This window comes from Haliaeetus albicilla, chromosome 26 (genome assembly GCF_947461875.1).
Source record: "Haliaeetus albicilla chromosome 26, bHalAlb1.1, whole genome shotgun sequence".
Classification (NCBI taxonomy): Eukaryota; Metazoa; Chordata; class Aves; order Accipitriformes; family Accipitridae; genus Haliaeetus; species Haliaeetus albicilla.
Genome location: NC_091508.1, coordinates 7196800 through 7212489, shown reverse-complemented (window position 1 = coordinate 7212489; position 15690 = coordinate 7196800). Strand labels below are relative to the sequence as shown.

The 15690-nt window shown below is 46.9% G+C and overlaps 1 protein-coding gene and 1 long non-coding RNA gene across 10 annotated transcripts in view; one reads left to right on the top strand and one right to left on the bottom strand.

Annotated features, from left to right (window-relative positions):
• The window catches only part of PPP1R12B (protein phosphatase 1 regulatory subunit 12B), a 125422-nt gene extending 114307 nt beyond the window's left edge, over window positions 1-11115 (bottom strand). For 3 of the 8 annotated variants that reach the window (XM_069772051.1, XM_069772054.1, XM_069772053.1), the window contains exon 1: window positions 10701-11107. In XM_069772051.1, the coding sequence (XP_069628152.1) occupies window positions 10701-10988 (288 nt within the window). In that variant the 5' untranslated portion in view covers window positions 10989-11107. Of the gene's footprint in view, window positions 1-10700 lie in introns of all 8 variants that reach the window. The other 5 variants (XM_069772052.1, XM_069772055.1, XM_069772056.1 and 2 more) reach the window with 3 other exon arrangements.
• Window positions 11116-11330: 215 nt separating this feature from the next.
• On the top strand, window positions 11331-13882 carry LOC138682195 (uncharacterized). Of its 2 annotated transcripts, none has more exons than XR_011322352.1 (2): window positions 11331-11435; window positions 13086-13882. It is a non-coding gene; the product is annotated as an uncharacterized lncRNA (long non-coding RNA). The 2 variants fall into 2 exon arrangements; XR_011322351.1 differs by lacking the exon at window positions 11331-11435 and adding an exon at window positions 11502-12006.
• Window positions 13883-15690: the final 1808 nt, after the last annotated feature.

Genomic DNA, 15690 nt, shown 5'->3' with positions numbered 1-15690 from the left:
AAGTGGTAGTAAGAAACAGAAATCTACAATCATCATCTCCCTTGGGAGATATTACCTGGCAGTACTACTTACTGCGTGTCTACTCCTGATGAAAAGAGATCATGACATGCCTTAAAACTGAACTGGTGCTGACAGGTAAGCAGTTTTGAATCGTTGGTGAAGTAATTGTGCAAGTTTGCACCAAAAAGTAGGGAAGGCATTGCAGGTATGAGATGATAGCAATTGCTCACTAGCCATGTTCCTGCAAGACTGAACTCTGAAGAAATTAAGAGTCAAGTCAACTAGAAAGAACCTCTCCTATTTCCCTCCCGGCAGTGACCTCACCTTAAAACTTAATTTTTTTAGAAGGGGAAAAAAAAAATAAAAATCAGGGAGATAAGGAAATCACGAAAACGCCCTGGAAATGTTTAGTTTGCTGTGCACAGGAGCATCTGATAGTCGCTGGAAAGAGCTACGGGCAAGTGAGACTGAAGTTTCATGCAGTGCACACCACTACAGAAGCACTGCAGCTAAGGAGTCTGGTATAACAAGACCAGCACACAGGCGAGAAGGAACAGACTAAGGACAGTTCCCAAGAAAAGCAGACTGGTCCTGCTAGCTACATTGTGCAGCACCAGAGCCCCAACCCAGGGAATAAAGGGGCTAAGGAATAAAGGAATGGCCATGGAACACTTTTGGGACCAGGCAGGATGCAGACACAGCTGAGGAGGGAGCTGGCTGATGTCACTGCAAAGTCACTGTCATCTTTCAAAGGTCATGGTGACAAAGGGAGGTTCCTGATGACATGCAAACACCACCCATCATGTAAGAAGGATCCAGGGAACTGTGGGCCGATCAGTCCCACCCCGGTCCCTGGAAAAGCTATGTAGTAAATCTTCCTGAAAGCTATTTCCAACTGCATGCAGGAGGTAGTGGTGACTGGAAACAGCCAGCAGGGATTTACCAGTGGCAAGTCTTCGCTAACTCGATTGCCCTCCACAATAACAAGCTAGCTGGGTGGATGATGGGACAGTGAGCATCGTACACCTTTGACGCCGTCTCTGACGGTATTCTTAATAAGCAGACTGGCGAGACAGAAGCAGACTATAAGGCGATGAAAAATTGTCTAGAATATCAGGCTCAAAAGGTAATCAGCCACACAAAGTCCAGCTGGCAGCTGATTACCAGTGGCATCCCTAGGGTTGATACTGGGGCCAATACAATTCAGTATCTTTATTAACAAACTTGATTAACACCAATTATGGGACAGAGAGCATTCTCAACAGGTTTGCAGATGATACCAAACTGGCTGGCATGGCTGGGGCAGGAGATCCTTCTCAGAGGGACCTACACAGGCTGGAGAAGTGGCCTGATGGAGCACTTATGAAGGTCAACCAAGGCAAACGGAAAGTCCTGCGCCTGGGTCAGAATAACTCCTTGCAGCAACACAGACTGGGGCAACTGGCTGTAAAGCAACTCCGTAGAAAAAGACCTGCCAAGTTCTCAGGGAGGCAGAGCAGACAGATGAGAGGCAGTCAAGATAACTGCTTTTATGGACTATCAATATAACTGTCTGGAAGAGACTCTGACACACAACATTGACTTTCTGCTTCTCCAAAGTCCTTGAAACAGCAATTTTGAACACAACTTCTACCTTTCAAAGCTTGTGCATAGTACATGGATTCCCCTAAAAGCTAACAAGACTGATAAGAATATCAGCAAGCAGCTGAGCTGGCTGGAGCATGGTGTAGTTCAGTCGGTTTCCCAAGAACATGGTGAAGAAGCATGAAGCAAAACGAGAACTGAAAGCCAGCATCAAGTGATGAAGCCAGCTTTGAAGGTTTAACCTAGACACTACTCCCTTCGGAAGCAAGTCAGCAGCACTTTCTAACCTTCTCTAGAGAGCTATTTCAGCCCACTATTCATAATTCTGCTTGAAAAATTTGCTGTAGACTGCTTAAAAACCACCTCTTGCACCAAAAAAAGGAAGATGTTGTGGTAATAGGCTAGAACGTAACATTTTGTGTGTGCCATCAAGTTGCTTTGAAAGCATCTTTGCCAGTGTAATCATTTTTGGTAACTGAAATGGTTATATAAATGCAATGTGTAGATCATACAAACAGTAGGAACATCACTTGCGATGTTCATTAAAGACCCAAGCAATGGCATGTGGTTTGCTAGCACAGGAACTTCTGCTGGCATGATCACATCACTTTAAAAAAAAATTAAATCAGACACTTCGCAAGTCTGTAGTGTTTGTATGACTGTCACGGGTGCAGTTAAACTCCTAACCGGGCACAGGATATGCACCTCTTCCTGGACAGGTGTAGGCTGCGCTAATGCAACCAGTTAGCTCAGATTTGGTTGTTATCCACAGAAACACTAAACCTGTCTACACTGGAGAGCATGTCATCTAGCTTACAGAAACGAGACAGCAAATGGGGTAGAAAAATGGCTTGTTAGATAAAAATTTAGAACTTCATCCTCCAAAACCACAACAGTATTTAAGGTAAACATTCTGATGATTTCTGTTGGCAAAGGCAGAGTCTCTGTTAATGATGTAACTCAGAGCAGTGTCCTGGATATACCAAAACAATTAAAGCAAGCCCCATTACTCACAGCCTGCTGGGTCAGAGTTCACCTGCCCCAGCAATCTTCCAAGGGAGAAATCCCTATTAACATGTCTCGCACGAAATATCAAGTTGTCACTCAAGATCAATGCATAATTAATAATTGTTTTGGGTAAGGCTGACAATCCATACAAATTCAAATCCTGGAAAAGGAAGAGAAACCCTGCTTCATACTTTGACTTCGGAATGAAACCATTGCAGCAGTACTTCAGGATGCATCAGTTCAAGCGCAAAAAACAGTACAGTTAATTCAGCGCAGCTCTGTGTGCGGGCCCTACCAGCTTCAAGCTGGTTTACATCCATTTGGGTTACGGTATTATATTTACAAGTCAAAACTAAACAGACATAAGCCAGGTTAGGCCAGCAGAGCCCACACACAAAGTCGCATCAGTTCACCAAATCACTGTTAGAGTCACCTCTTGCTAAACCAGCAGTTGTGTTTACACAAGGCCTGATACTACGAGTTGTTGCTATTGCATGATTTCAGATTTAAAAAAGCATAAAGCTTTGTAACGAAATCACATTAACTGTCTAAGACAGCAAGGAATGACAAATTATAAATAGGTGGTGGCTTCAGACAGATTCCAGAAATGGATGGTGAGCAATCACTGTGGCAAATCAATGCTCCAGCTCAGAGTATCAGAGAGGGGCCAGGTTTAGTTTTACCCTGAAAAGGCAGTGACACATAAAAGGCTAATGGCAGGTGGTCATTCTGCATTCTGTACATTTCACAAAGATTTATGAGCAAGGCTGAATGCTGGAAAAGCAATGCTGAAACTGCTTGTGTCCCTCTGCAAGGTCAGCTTATTGTATTATGGAAACATTTCTAGTGAGACTCTTACAAGTTAAAACTGTTCTGTTTTTTTCAGCTACTGGAAACAAACTACTAAGAAAAAACAGCATTAAAAAATTCACACCATTTACTCTTAAGGAGTGACTTTTCAGTTATTTTCAGATGAGCAAAGACTATATTTAAGCTGAGAGCTTAAAGCTGGGACGCTGATCTTTCAAAAATTTATTTAACATGAAAACATTTAACAATAGTGCACATAAATATATTTTCTAAAATACTATTTTTAAGTACTGTACGTTGCAATTATTACGCATGAACGCTGTCATGAGAAATTGTGTAGGTGTCTGAATCAGGAATTTTGATGTTCATGATTGTCAAGAGCTTGATGAGGAAAGAGAGGCCTCTCTGTATTCTGCTGTCAGCAGTGCAGGATATCATTCTCACTAGCTTGGGAATCTAGAAAAGCAAATTTCCTCTGAAAAACATGTTTTAAGAATTAAGTATTGAAGACTGGTCCTGTTCCACCACAGCAAGAGATACCTCTCTGGAGTGAGGGGAGGAAATAAAATTTGGCACCTATAAGCTGTGCAGGTTGGAGCTCCATCACAGTCATGCTCTCAAGAGCCCCAACAGCACAGGCAGATCACATCACCCTCCATTTTCAAGAAGTTGACAGCAGCTTGAAACATTTCTCTGCACAGGCCTGTATAGACTATACTCACTATGAAGTTGTTCTTAAATCCATTCATGCCGAAGTGAGCCCCATAAAAATAGGCACCTAAATCACCACCAAATCGTTCCCTCAAAATTCTTATAAACTGAAATTTTCCTGCTAAGGCATACTGAACACCTCTTCCTGTGAGCTGCACCCTTCATCCCTGTGCAGATCAGTTTGCTGCAGCCCAATAAAGGAGATTGCAGGGACAGCTGTTGCACCTCCCTTCAGAAGGACAGCTGAAAATAAACTGCAGACTCAGATCCCAGGATTTATACTGGGCACCTTCACCGCGCTGGGGCCATACCATTATCACGAGGTCAAACGGTTCACTCATTTGGAGAGCTTGCAACTGGAGGGTGGAGGCTACCATTCCCCTGAAAGGGTCTGGGTTTCTCTTTTGTTCATTTTTTTTATCCCAGCCCTGTGCACAAACACAATTTTTCAAAAAGCAGAGCAGACATTTCAGAGTATTTAATGCTCCCCCTGCCCTCATTTGTATTCAAAAGTTAGAAAGAAAAAAATCTCAGTTTATACAACCACTTACGTAATATTCCCCTCTCTCAACCTTCTTAAAAAGATTGCTCTAATATGCAGTCTGACAGGCCTTTTTGACTTATGGTATATAATAATCCTCAACTGAGAGTTAACATAGCAACTCAAAAGTCTTATATTTTAATATTAGTCAGTTATTATCTCAGTATATTACAACACACAGTGCTTCAGATGTCTCACAAGCCCCACAGTACCTAATCTGAATTCTAAGTCTCTAAACCTGTTTGTAATAGAAGCAGCTCCCAGACCCTAACGCTCAGTTAAAATAAGCAAGAGGCATTATAAATTGCAAAAATAATACCAGGATGACAGTAGTTTCATCTAGGTTACAGCTGAGAGAGTTCTGCACTTAAACGTTGCCTTTAATGTTTCAGCAGGTTTCAGCCACGCCAACAGGAGCTACAAGATACCGCTCTGGAACAGCGACCGTTCCAGGCACTGCATTCATTCATTGCTCATTCCTGCATTTTTTGCTGAGCTGGCTTTCAATCTTATCAAACAATGTTGATTCAGACAAGTATGCAGCATTAAAGACTTGTCTCCATCTCTAATTCAAGCTCAAGAATTTGATTTACAGAAGTCAGAAGGCTTTCAGCATATATTAAGCATAACAAGCCTTCCCTAAAATACCTTTGCTTCCCAAAGGAGATTTCCATGTGGGGCCAGAGCTCTGGACTATCCAAGCAGCACTGCTGCAGAGATGAGAACTTTTCCACAGACAGCACTAAGGGACCAGGGTCATCACTTCTAGCTGCTGCCATAAAGGAAGTTGTAACTGAAAATCCTATCAGTTCACTTGCTCACTGTTTATGGGGAGCAACAGAGCTTGACTCATCTAATCACTAGATAGGATAAACAGAGGTTGAGGAAGGAAACAATGAAGATGCACATTTCCCATCACAAATACCCATCTACTTACTAAAACAGAGTAAATTTCCTCCTAGCATCCAGCAGCTGAGTGAATGCTGTGGTTGGCTTCAGTTACCAGAAGCCTAACTAACCAGTTGAGAAACTGCCCCTAACCAAAACAAAGGAAGACTTCCTCCAACTGCTGCAAGTAGCAATCAATCCTCCAAGGCTCTAACTCATTTCAGTTCAAGGTTAGTTTGTTTAGTCTGGAGTTAATGCTGCCCACTTAGGAGATTGTTTTGAAATAGAGATGCAAGGGACAGACAATTGAACTAACCCACAGGGACAAAACATCAAGCCAAAAGAGGGACCAAGTAAGCCAAAAGCAAGAAAATAAAAGCATCAGGTTGGTAAAACAGCACTTCAGATTTTTAACTAGCTTTGTCTAATAAATTCCTGGCATATCGTAGGTAGCTTCCAACTTTCTCACTTTATTCAGAGTACATACTATTGTATTCCCATTTATAAGTGAAACCCGCAAAAAAGTATTTCACTTACACTAGTGATAAACCCTATTTTTGACAGTGTCATATTTCAACTTGATGAGCAGCATTAAATACAGTACAAACAGCTTGCAACTTCCATTTTCATTGGCAGAAGCATACCTTCAGAAAGAAACTTTGCAGAGTGCAGTGGAAAAGGTATGACTCTCCCTAGATAAACTTCTCTCCCTAGGATTAATGTATTTTTAGGCAATGCAGCCACCCAATCTTAAAAAATGCAGCCCGATGTATGACACTGTCATCACCGACTAAAAGATCAGAAGCTAAACTACCTTAAAGTACAGCTGTGATGCCCCAAACATATGTGTATGTAGTACCTGAATACTTCATTCAAGAGTTTTCATGCAACTGTACGTTGTGTTACAGCCTCACAATTCAAGGCACAAGCTAGCTTTTACCTTTTGGTAATTAAGAAACTTCACGTAGAAGCTGCTGCTGTATGAGCACTCTGTGTAGGTAATGACTGTTGGATCTCTCTCAGCTATCCTGTGAAACCAACCCAGGGTGCTTCAGCCACTACTACAGTTCCAACCCTTTGCTCCATGCTCTCTAGCAGTGATATCCTAGATAGAAAAAACACCAATCCACACAGGATTCCTCTCTTCCCCTCAGTCTCCCGGATTTTGTTGGGGTGTTAGCACCTCGATGATTCTTCCAACTGTCTCCAGACTGCTGTGATTAGGGCAAGTGGTCTGTAAGGTGTTAGCCCTGGCTGTGTTTCTGGACTGTCCTAAAATTCTGCTGCCTTCTGCTTTGCTAGGACTGCACACAACATTTGGAAGTGAGTAAAGGGCCAAATTTGCTGCGCAGCAACCACAAATTGACCAGCTTTAGTTTGACATGGATGCCTCTTTATAAAGCCCTGAAGAGCAACTGGACATGCCTGCAGTTTTACAGCTCTGGCTTAGAAGCAGGAATAACTTAAACAGGGACTGCCAGAGAGGTTACAGCCTCCACTATCTAACCCAGAATCACTGCGCAAAGTACCTGACTTTTCATGAAGCAGCTTCTGAATTACCACAGGTGTCTAGCACCTGAAAATAAGTCAAAAGCAAGTGCCAGGCTACCTTAAGAGTATTGTAAATGACAGAAACTCAGAAATTATTTCATGAGCAACTTACTCCTCCAGGGAACAGGTAAAAGGGAAACAGCAGGTAAATCATCAAAGGGCAGACAAAGGATAAACAATCTTTTCTGTTGTCATGGTTTGTGAACCAGTCCTTAAAGACAAACAAGCATTGGCCATCACATTTGGAGATGCCTTCCTGACTAGCAGCATCAGAATTTTTTTCCCTTAAGACTCAGTTTTTATAAAAGTTTACTCTTTGGTTCCATCTGTTGCTCAGGAGAAAGAGGGAGCATTTCATGCCCACTTCCCACCATCTCCAAACACTAAAGAAGTTCAACTGCAACCAATAGTTTGTTTCAGCTACTGGTAGCAGTTTTCTTGATGATTTCTAGATGTTCACTCACATTTAGCTAGTATCTCCCTTTCCATTCTGCACTAGACACAAAACCATTGCCAAAAATACACTATACTCGATGAATTAAGTTAATCACTGAAAATACGGGATTGATGTTCATCCAGAAGCATTTTGCAGGCACTAATGTAAAGATACATGTATAACTGAAGCCACAATACAGATAACAGACACCGGCCTGTGGTGTAAGTTTATGCTGCACCTGATGCCTCCAAAGAGGAGGACGACGCAATCTGGAGGCTCAGAAACACCACTTGTAATTTAAAAGGTTATTTTCCAAATACAGCTTCATAGCTATAAATAGCAAAGACAGCTTCTCACCCAGCAAGTACACAATGGTTCTTAGTCATAGTGGCCCAGATACTAGAGAAAGTGTAATTTTACCTTTGTTGAACGCCACGCAGCATTTGGGGCCACTATGCATTTCAAACAAACCCGATTTCTAAGATTGGCCTTAGGTTTTGTACAAGCAGATGCCGACTTTGACAAATAAAGTCAATTGACTTTGTTAACCCTTCCATTACCTAAAAAGACATTGCTTGTACGGAGCAAGCCTCACTTAATATTAAGTTCTTTAACAACAACAAAAAAAAATTTACCCAATCTTTCCTTCAACAAAGCAAACTCTTTTCAATGTGTAGGATTTCCTTCCTCACTGCATGGCCATTTGGTTTTACAAGTATTAAACAAGAGCAGACAGTCACTACCATCTGCCCTATCTCTCATGTTACGTTTCTAATACTAAGAGAAGTTATTAAAAAAATCCTCACGTGTACTACATTCATTTCTTTTGTCAACCAGCACTCAGGGGACCCTCAACCTAACTGGACCTCAGCTGACACTTTACAACAGAGAGTATCATTCCCCAAGTAATATGAACAAACATATTTTGGAAGTGTTCAGTGATAAGGAACTCATAACAACCTCTTCAACCATGATAATAAACATTTTCATCTGATACAGTTTCACAGACTCAAGATGTACGTGTACAACAAAACCTCTAACAAATCAGTGTTTGTTCCATTTGGGTGTGCAAGAACATCTCAGCACTCTTTGGTGCTGAGATATGCAGATGAGAAAGTGTTAATACATCAACGGCACATTGGAACAAAGCTTTTATTAAGTTCAAAGTAAGGTCAACTCCCTTTACTGTAAAGGTTCTGAAGAAATACTTCATGTAAGAGACTTGCTTGTACAGCTAGCATCTGCATGACTACTCACTCATCAAAATGCTCTTCCAAGTATCAAGCCTTAGGTGTTACTGTTCCAATATGTTACCCGATACTTAGCTCCTAAGACACAATTCTTTATGTATACAGAATTACATTTGCAGCCTGCTTGTCAATATATGGCTTGTCATATATTCAAGAAGTTTGACCTTGCAGAGATAATCGTCCATTGTCTGATGAATCCAATGCACTTCAAGATACGCTTTTGGCCAAGCGTTACATTACATACATCAGCAATATACCCAGATACTTCTGAAGAGATCATAATCAATCCTGGCTGGAAAGCCCTCATGAAGTCATCCCAACCCTACCATACTTCTATCCACCTTAGATTCAGCCTTCCTGCTTGTCAAAATGCTTTCAATAACTAGCTCTTCAGTAACTGGCTCTTACCAGTCTCTATACGACTACTTATCTGATAATAAATGTTTACATGCTGTATTGGAGATTCCTTAAGCAGCATAATCTATTTGCTATTGCTATACTAAAAAAAAAATAATAATAAAAAATCTAAGCCATTACAAAGTTCACTGCTTTGCCAACTGAAGTCTTATTCAACCTGACGGTCCATAAACTGCTATGCTCTTTTCTTCATAACTTATTTTTGGAACTCCAAAACAAAACGAATCAATATCACTGCCCCTTGTTCACTGACAGCCATGAGGCAAGCAAGCTTGTGAGCTGAGCTTTTAAATGTCCCAAATGCTTCAGTTCAATAATACCAGTCGAGCAAAGAAGAAAGCCTAATCAACTCAATTACTGTGCTGCTATTTGTGCTATTAAAGCATTATTCTTTACAAATACATTATTTCCAGATGTTATTCCTGGACTGTGCTTCTCTTCCTGGTCCCGTCACTACACTACATGCTTAATCTACAAGATCTTGAGCTAAGAAAATTTTCTTCCTGAGGCTGGCCCAGATTCAAATCAGATTCATTTCACTGACCAGATGCAACAATCTGGGACACTGATTTCACATGCCCTGCTAAATTCTGAATCAGTCTTAGATAGCAACAGGTTTCCCAATATTAAAGGGTAGCAATTTCACATACTCCCTTACATTCCTGTTCATTTACACAATGACAGCAAAAGCTACAGACGAAACACAGCACATGTTTCTAGACAGGCAAGGCTTTACCACTCTGAAGCAAATTTCTGTGACCACTTTTGTATGATCTTCAGCACATTTAGATGAGTATTAATAGAATCCGCATCGCTTATCTGAGATGCGGGCACTCTCTGCTCTATGCAAAGGTTGCCAAAGAGCATTTGGGGAGTTTCAAGGCGACTCTGACAGAACACAAACACAGAAGCTGATGAGACACTTCTGACCTTGCAAAAACCGCACCCCCCCCAGGAAATTTTCCTAGTACTGCTGCTATTTCAGCAGACCCCAGGCACAAAGTCAGAAGTTTTCCAAAAATTAATAAATTGGCCACCTAGCCCGGCTCGCAGTTCTGCCAGCCCAACGTTTTATGTTGCTAATTAAGCTACTTAATATCCCTGTGAGAACTCGGTACATCAAGCTGCTCGACTGGCATCTGCTAACACGCTTCCCTCCAAACTAGGTCTCTGCTTCAGACTCGCGCTAAACACGCAGGATGAGGCTCAGATCAAAGCTTTCTGTCACCGTTTTGTTTATAAACAACCCACCGCTGGTGCTGCAGGTACCGCTCTGCCCTCCCCCGCCATCAGCGGGGGAACCGTCTGAAATCTTCGTGTGTGTCCCCCGCCCCGCTCCGGGGCTGAAGCGGCGAGGGCAGAGCGAGCCGCAGCCCGCGTTCCCCTCCCGGCTGCCTCGATGGGGGGCGCGGGGGAAGCCTCGCTCGGCGGCAGCGAAAGGAAGGGACCGCCGGGCCGCCCCCGGGCCCAGCTCCCGCCCGCCCCGAGCCCGGGCTCCCGGTACCTGGTGCAGGGCTGTCAGTCCGTCCACGTTGGTGGTGTTGATGCGGGCGCCGCGGCCCAGCAGGCGCTTCACCTCCTCCGTGTCCCCGCTGGAGCAGGCGGCCAGGAAGACGGCGCCCTCCTCGAAGCGGACGCGGGACCCCCCGGCGCCGCGGTGCCGGCCCCGGCCGCCCCCCGTCGCCACCGGCTCCTGCTCCGTCAAGGAGCCCTTCCAGCGCCGCAGCTGCTCGGCCCGCCGCAGCCGCGCCGACTCGGCCCGCTTCCCGCCCAGGTGCTCCGGCTCCGACATCGCCGCCGCCGCACTGAGGCGCAGGGAGCGCGCCGCGCCTCAGCCAGGAGCGGGGCGCAGCGCCCCCGCCGCCATCTTCGCTACGCCCCCGCCGCCGCCGCCGCGCCCGCGCCGCCCGCGCCCCGCGGCATCCCGGGACATGTAGTTCCCGCGGGCGGCGTCGCACCTGCCCGCGGGGCGGACGCAGCTCCCGGCGGCCCCCGCGCGCCGCCGCACCTGGGCGCGACCCGGACTACAGCTCCCAGCGGCCCCTGCGCGCGAGGCGGCCCCGCCCGCCTTCCCGCCCGGCCGCCATCGCAGCGCTCTCCCCGCCGCGCCGCCTCGGTCTGGGATCCCGCCCACCGACCGGGGAGCGGCGGAGCTGCTGAGTGTGGTGTGAGGAGCCGGCACTGCCCGGCCGCGGCCCCGTCTGCGGGCCGGGGAGCGCCGGGGCAGCCCGCGGTGCCGGTGCGGGGGCCTGTGAGGATGAGGCGGCTGTTGGGGGACGGGGGAGGGTGGAGAGAAATGGCTGGCACGGAGAAGAGCCCCGTCTGTGAGGGAAACCAGGCCGCATCTGGCGGGTCCAGCTGCCCTCCCGCCCACGCAGTTGCCAGTGAGGCGGCCAGGAGGATGCTGAGCTTCCAGAGAGGCGGTTTCCAGTCTCTCCTGGAGCTAAATCCAGAGCCTGGCCGTCCCCAGGCGAGGCGAGCGGTGCTCAGGCAGCACCAGGTCCGGGAGCTGCGAGGCGAGGAGCAGAGCTGTGCGGGGACGCAGTGACACCGTCGCCGCAGCCGCCAGGCCCCACGGGTTTCCGTCCTCCGGGCAGGTGCCCGCGTAGCGGCCCGCGGTGGAGGGCAATGCCTGTAGGCCCGCAGGCTGCTCCCTTCCAGCTCTACCTGCTGTAGCCAAACCAACCTGTGAACCTTTTCCGATGAGATGTTTGGGTTGGCTCCGTTGCGCCTTCTCTGAGCCCCCTCTCGTGGCTGGAGAATCCCGCTCCCAGCGCCCTGCAGTGCCTGCCTGGCTCTGCTTTGTGAAGGTGCTGAGGGTCGGTCTCTCCTGGCAGACAGCTGAGCACGGTTTTCATTCTGAGTGGAGGGGCTGCCCCTCTCCTTCAGGTTATTTTGTGGTATCAAGCTGCCCAGCAGAGGATTTGCCTCGAATTGTTCATTAGAGGAATCACAGAATGAGTACGCTGCTAAATGATCAGTGACAAATCCCCCAGAGCAGATGGCGTTTGCTCATTAGTCTTAAAAAAAACCCAGCAGTTTTCAACAGAGCCAGGGAAAACCCCAGGAACTACAGTGCAGTGTATCTGATACCCCCAGCATGCAAATTATTAGGAACCACTCTAACAGAGTTAGGGGCCACATTAAGGGCTATTAAATACTCATAGAAATGCCAGATCATGGTTCATTAGCAGTCTAAACGTGCAAAACTGGAGTTAGGGATTACTAGTGTAAAAATGGTTCAGAGAAGAGCAACAAGGAAAAGGGCTTCACACAATGCACAGTTTAGTAGGGAGCTCCTGACAGCAGGGCAGTAAAGATGCTCGCTGTTGAGGTGGGTTTAAAAGCAACAGGACAAATTAATGGTGGTAAATCAATCAAGAGTCATAAATACAAAGTTGCTGTCCTTGGCTGAGAAAGGCCTTTGGCTGCGGGTTGCTGGAGGCTTGGATCCTTCAACACACACTCCTGACGCCTGCAAGAGATGGGGTGCGTGCTGGGTCGTGTTGAGCATGACCAGCTCTTGCCGTCCCATGCTTTATATTGCGTTCTTCCCAGTGGGATTGGTTATTCATGATGACAAGCGTGCTGGGTCCATGCTGGACCAGGCCTGGAGCTCCTTAACTTTGCATCTATTGCTTCAAGAATTTAATTACTTCTGGCTGCATGACATGAGCCTTAGCTCTTGCAGAGTGATGGGCACAGCCACGTTAGCGGTTCAGCTTACGGTTTTGTGAGCACCTTCCCTATCTGCAACATGGTAATGGGGTGGGAGGCTATCCCATTTCCCCCTGCAGCTGACAAGACCACCCCATGCTCCCATGAAAACTGCCTGATTGAGACTATCAGCCATTTACGTTTTTAAAACGTGCCTTTATTTTCCTCACAGGAATTTTACCCAGGCATATTTGGAGAGTTTTCTGCATTTGTCTAGGATTCCTGGACATCTGACTAAGCTGCTGGATGCTGAGAAGTCCTGCACAGCCACATCTCATGCGAACTGACTGTAAATCACACAGTGATCCCAAAACTTCTGGCATACATACCGCTGCTTCTGGGATGCCGAGCTGCTTTGCATGTGCACAGGTTTGCCTGTGTCCCCAGCCTGTGGGATTCCCTCTGCACACTGGTGTGTCAGTACAGTGCCTTCCTGGAAACATCGGCTGTCATATGCTTTCTGCAAACTGCTTCTGCTCTGTAGCAATCGCAGCCAGAAGGATGGCAGCCCTATTCCAGATCTGACTTCTCTTGAAAATGGAATATATCCCCAGAAAAAAAAAATATTGGCTGGAAGAGGAGACTGTTGTCTGTGACTACGAGCCTCTTGCCATCCTTCCATCATCTCAGACACCCTGGATCCCTGACGCATGTGACTACAGTCCCATCTCTGCTTTCCTATGATCTATTCCTTCAAATTCAGTCCAGCTCTGGCCTTCCTCCTATTTCAGCAGTGAGTTTCTGAACAAAAATTCATTATTCCATGTCTGCTCCTGCGATGATCAACATGAGAACATATGGCTCGGCCAACCCCTGGATCCTGAGCAAAAACCATGTCTGTGTGCTCCCAGCAGCTAATATCTTTAAGTACCAGTTTCCTTCTTTTTGGTCTCTCTGAATTTCCTTTAACTGCTCTATTATGAATAACTGCTTTATTTATAAAATAAAATCACTTTCTAGAATGGTCTAGATTTGTTCTTCTTACCTCTGTCAGCAGCCTGTTTGTCTGAAGTTAAAAAAAAAAAAATTCCTTGGTTCCTTTATGTTCACTGAAAAATAATTTTACACCACCAGCCGTGAGAGCCGTGGTAGATACATGCAGGAATCGGACAGCTTGTGAACTACGCTCTCTTTGAAGATTTTGATTACCCTGACATTATCCTGTGAATGCTGCTGCTTTTGTTTCAAGCTCTTAATGGCATTTTTTTGATGCCTTGATTAGTTTTGGTCACTTCTTTTGGCACCTCTGGTCCCAATCCACTGGCCCAGGACACTGTTTGACTTAATCCTCTGGTGTGACCATTCCCAAGCGCCTGGCCATGCGAGACCCTGGCATGTTTAAACTGCACCCGTGTGTGCAGATTATGCTGGGTGAAGTCGAGCAGGTGCCTAAGCATTTTTGGAAATAAAACTGGAGCGGGTAGAATTCCCAGCTGGAGATTGCACACTGACCTGGCTTGGGAAGCTGGGAGACCCGCCGAGAGTGGGGAGTTTTACAGCCTTTCCCACTCCCACGTCCCACTGCCAGTACAACACTAGATGGCGTGGGGACCCACGGCACCTGCCCAGCTCCAGGCACAGCTCAGCCTCTGTCCCAGTGCTCACAGAGGAGTCCCTGAGGGGAAAACTTCTGGTCTCCTGCATCCTCTGGGTCTGCTGGATACTGTTGGCTAGATGGGGAGGTCGCAGCAAGCAAAAGAGAAAGGACAGCCAAAGCCAGCCCCGTGGTGTGCAGGCTGCAACAGGCACGTCTGCTGGTTGGGGAAGACACTGGGAGGTGAGATGTACTGAACTTTGGGCTCTCTACCCTCCCAGAAAGGGTAGAGAGTGTCCCTCTGTCAGACGGCAAGGCATGCCACCGTCCATGCTGGGGAGGGAACAGGCATGGACCCCACTCACTCTCTGCGGATGGGGTGATGTACTTCACAAGCCTGGTCTCCTCCTCCAGCCCCCTTCAGAGCAAACAGCCTCAGAGCAAAGACCAGAGCCAGGGTTTGCAGCAGCGGACCCTGAATTTTGGAATGCAGGGACCCTTTCTGAAGCTGACGGCCAGCCTTTAACACACCCCCTCGATCTGCTCCAGAGAAAAGAAAGAGGGATATGTGAGCCTCTGAAACCTGACAGCCCCTGCCTCACGCCTGTGGGAAGCCAGCTGGAGGGGGCAGGTCTGTCCAAGTCTGCTGGAGGCTGGCATCTGCAGCACCATCTCAAGCACCATGTGTTCCACACATCCTCTGAGTCATCTGGCAGAGGTTTCCCAACCTCCAGGGGAAAGAAGGCTCATCCCCACATGCTGTGGCAAGGTCAGCTCTGGGGTATGTCTCTAACTCTCTACAAGGCCTTGGGGAACCCTGTGGAAGGTCTGTCGCCATCGTGACCGACTGCAGTGGGTCATGTCAAGGTGCTCATGTCATTGTCCTCTTCACAGTGTGCCAATGTGAGTTGTGGCAACTGATAATGCCCCACTCAGTAATATGGCTGTACCCTGTTAACTAAGACCCACACATTCACTTCAGCAGGGCCCTGAACACCCGGTTAATATGTTCCTAATGCCACTTGTTCCTAATGTCCCCGACTGATGAGGTGACCTACTGTGGTCCGAGCTGTTGGATGGGCCGTGCCCAGCAAGACTAGGTCCTTCAGGTCACCTCTGATCTGCTTGTCCATGCTAGGTCAGGGGCTGGGTTCCCCCAGCAAGTGATGGCCATTCATGCACATTGTGCAAACCCAGCATGGCAGCGTGGCTCCTCTCCCACTTGCAAGGCAAAAGACATCCT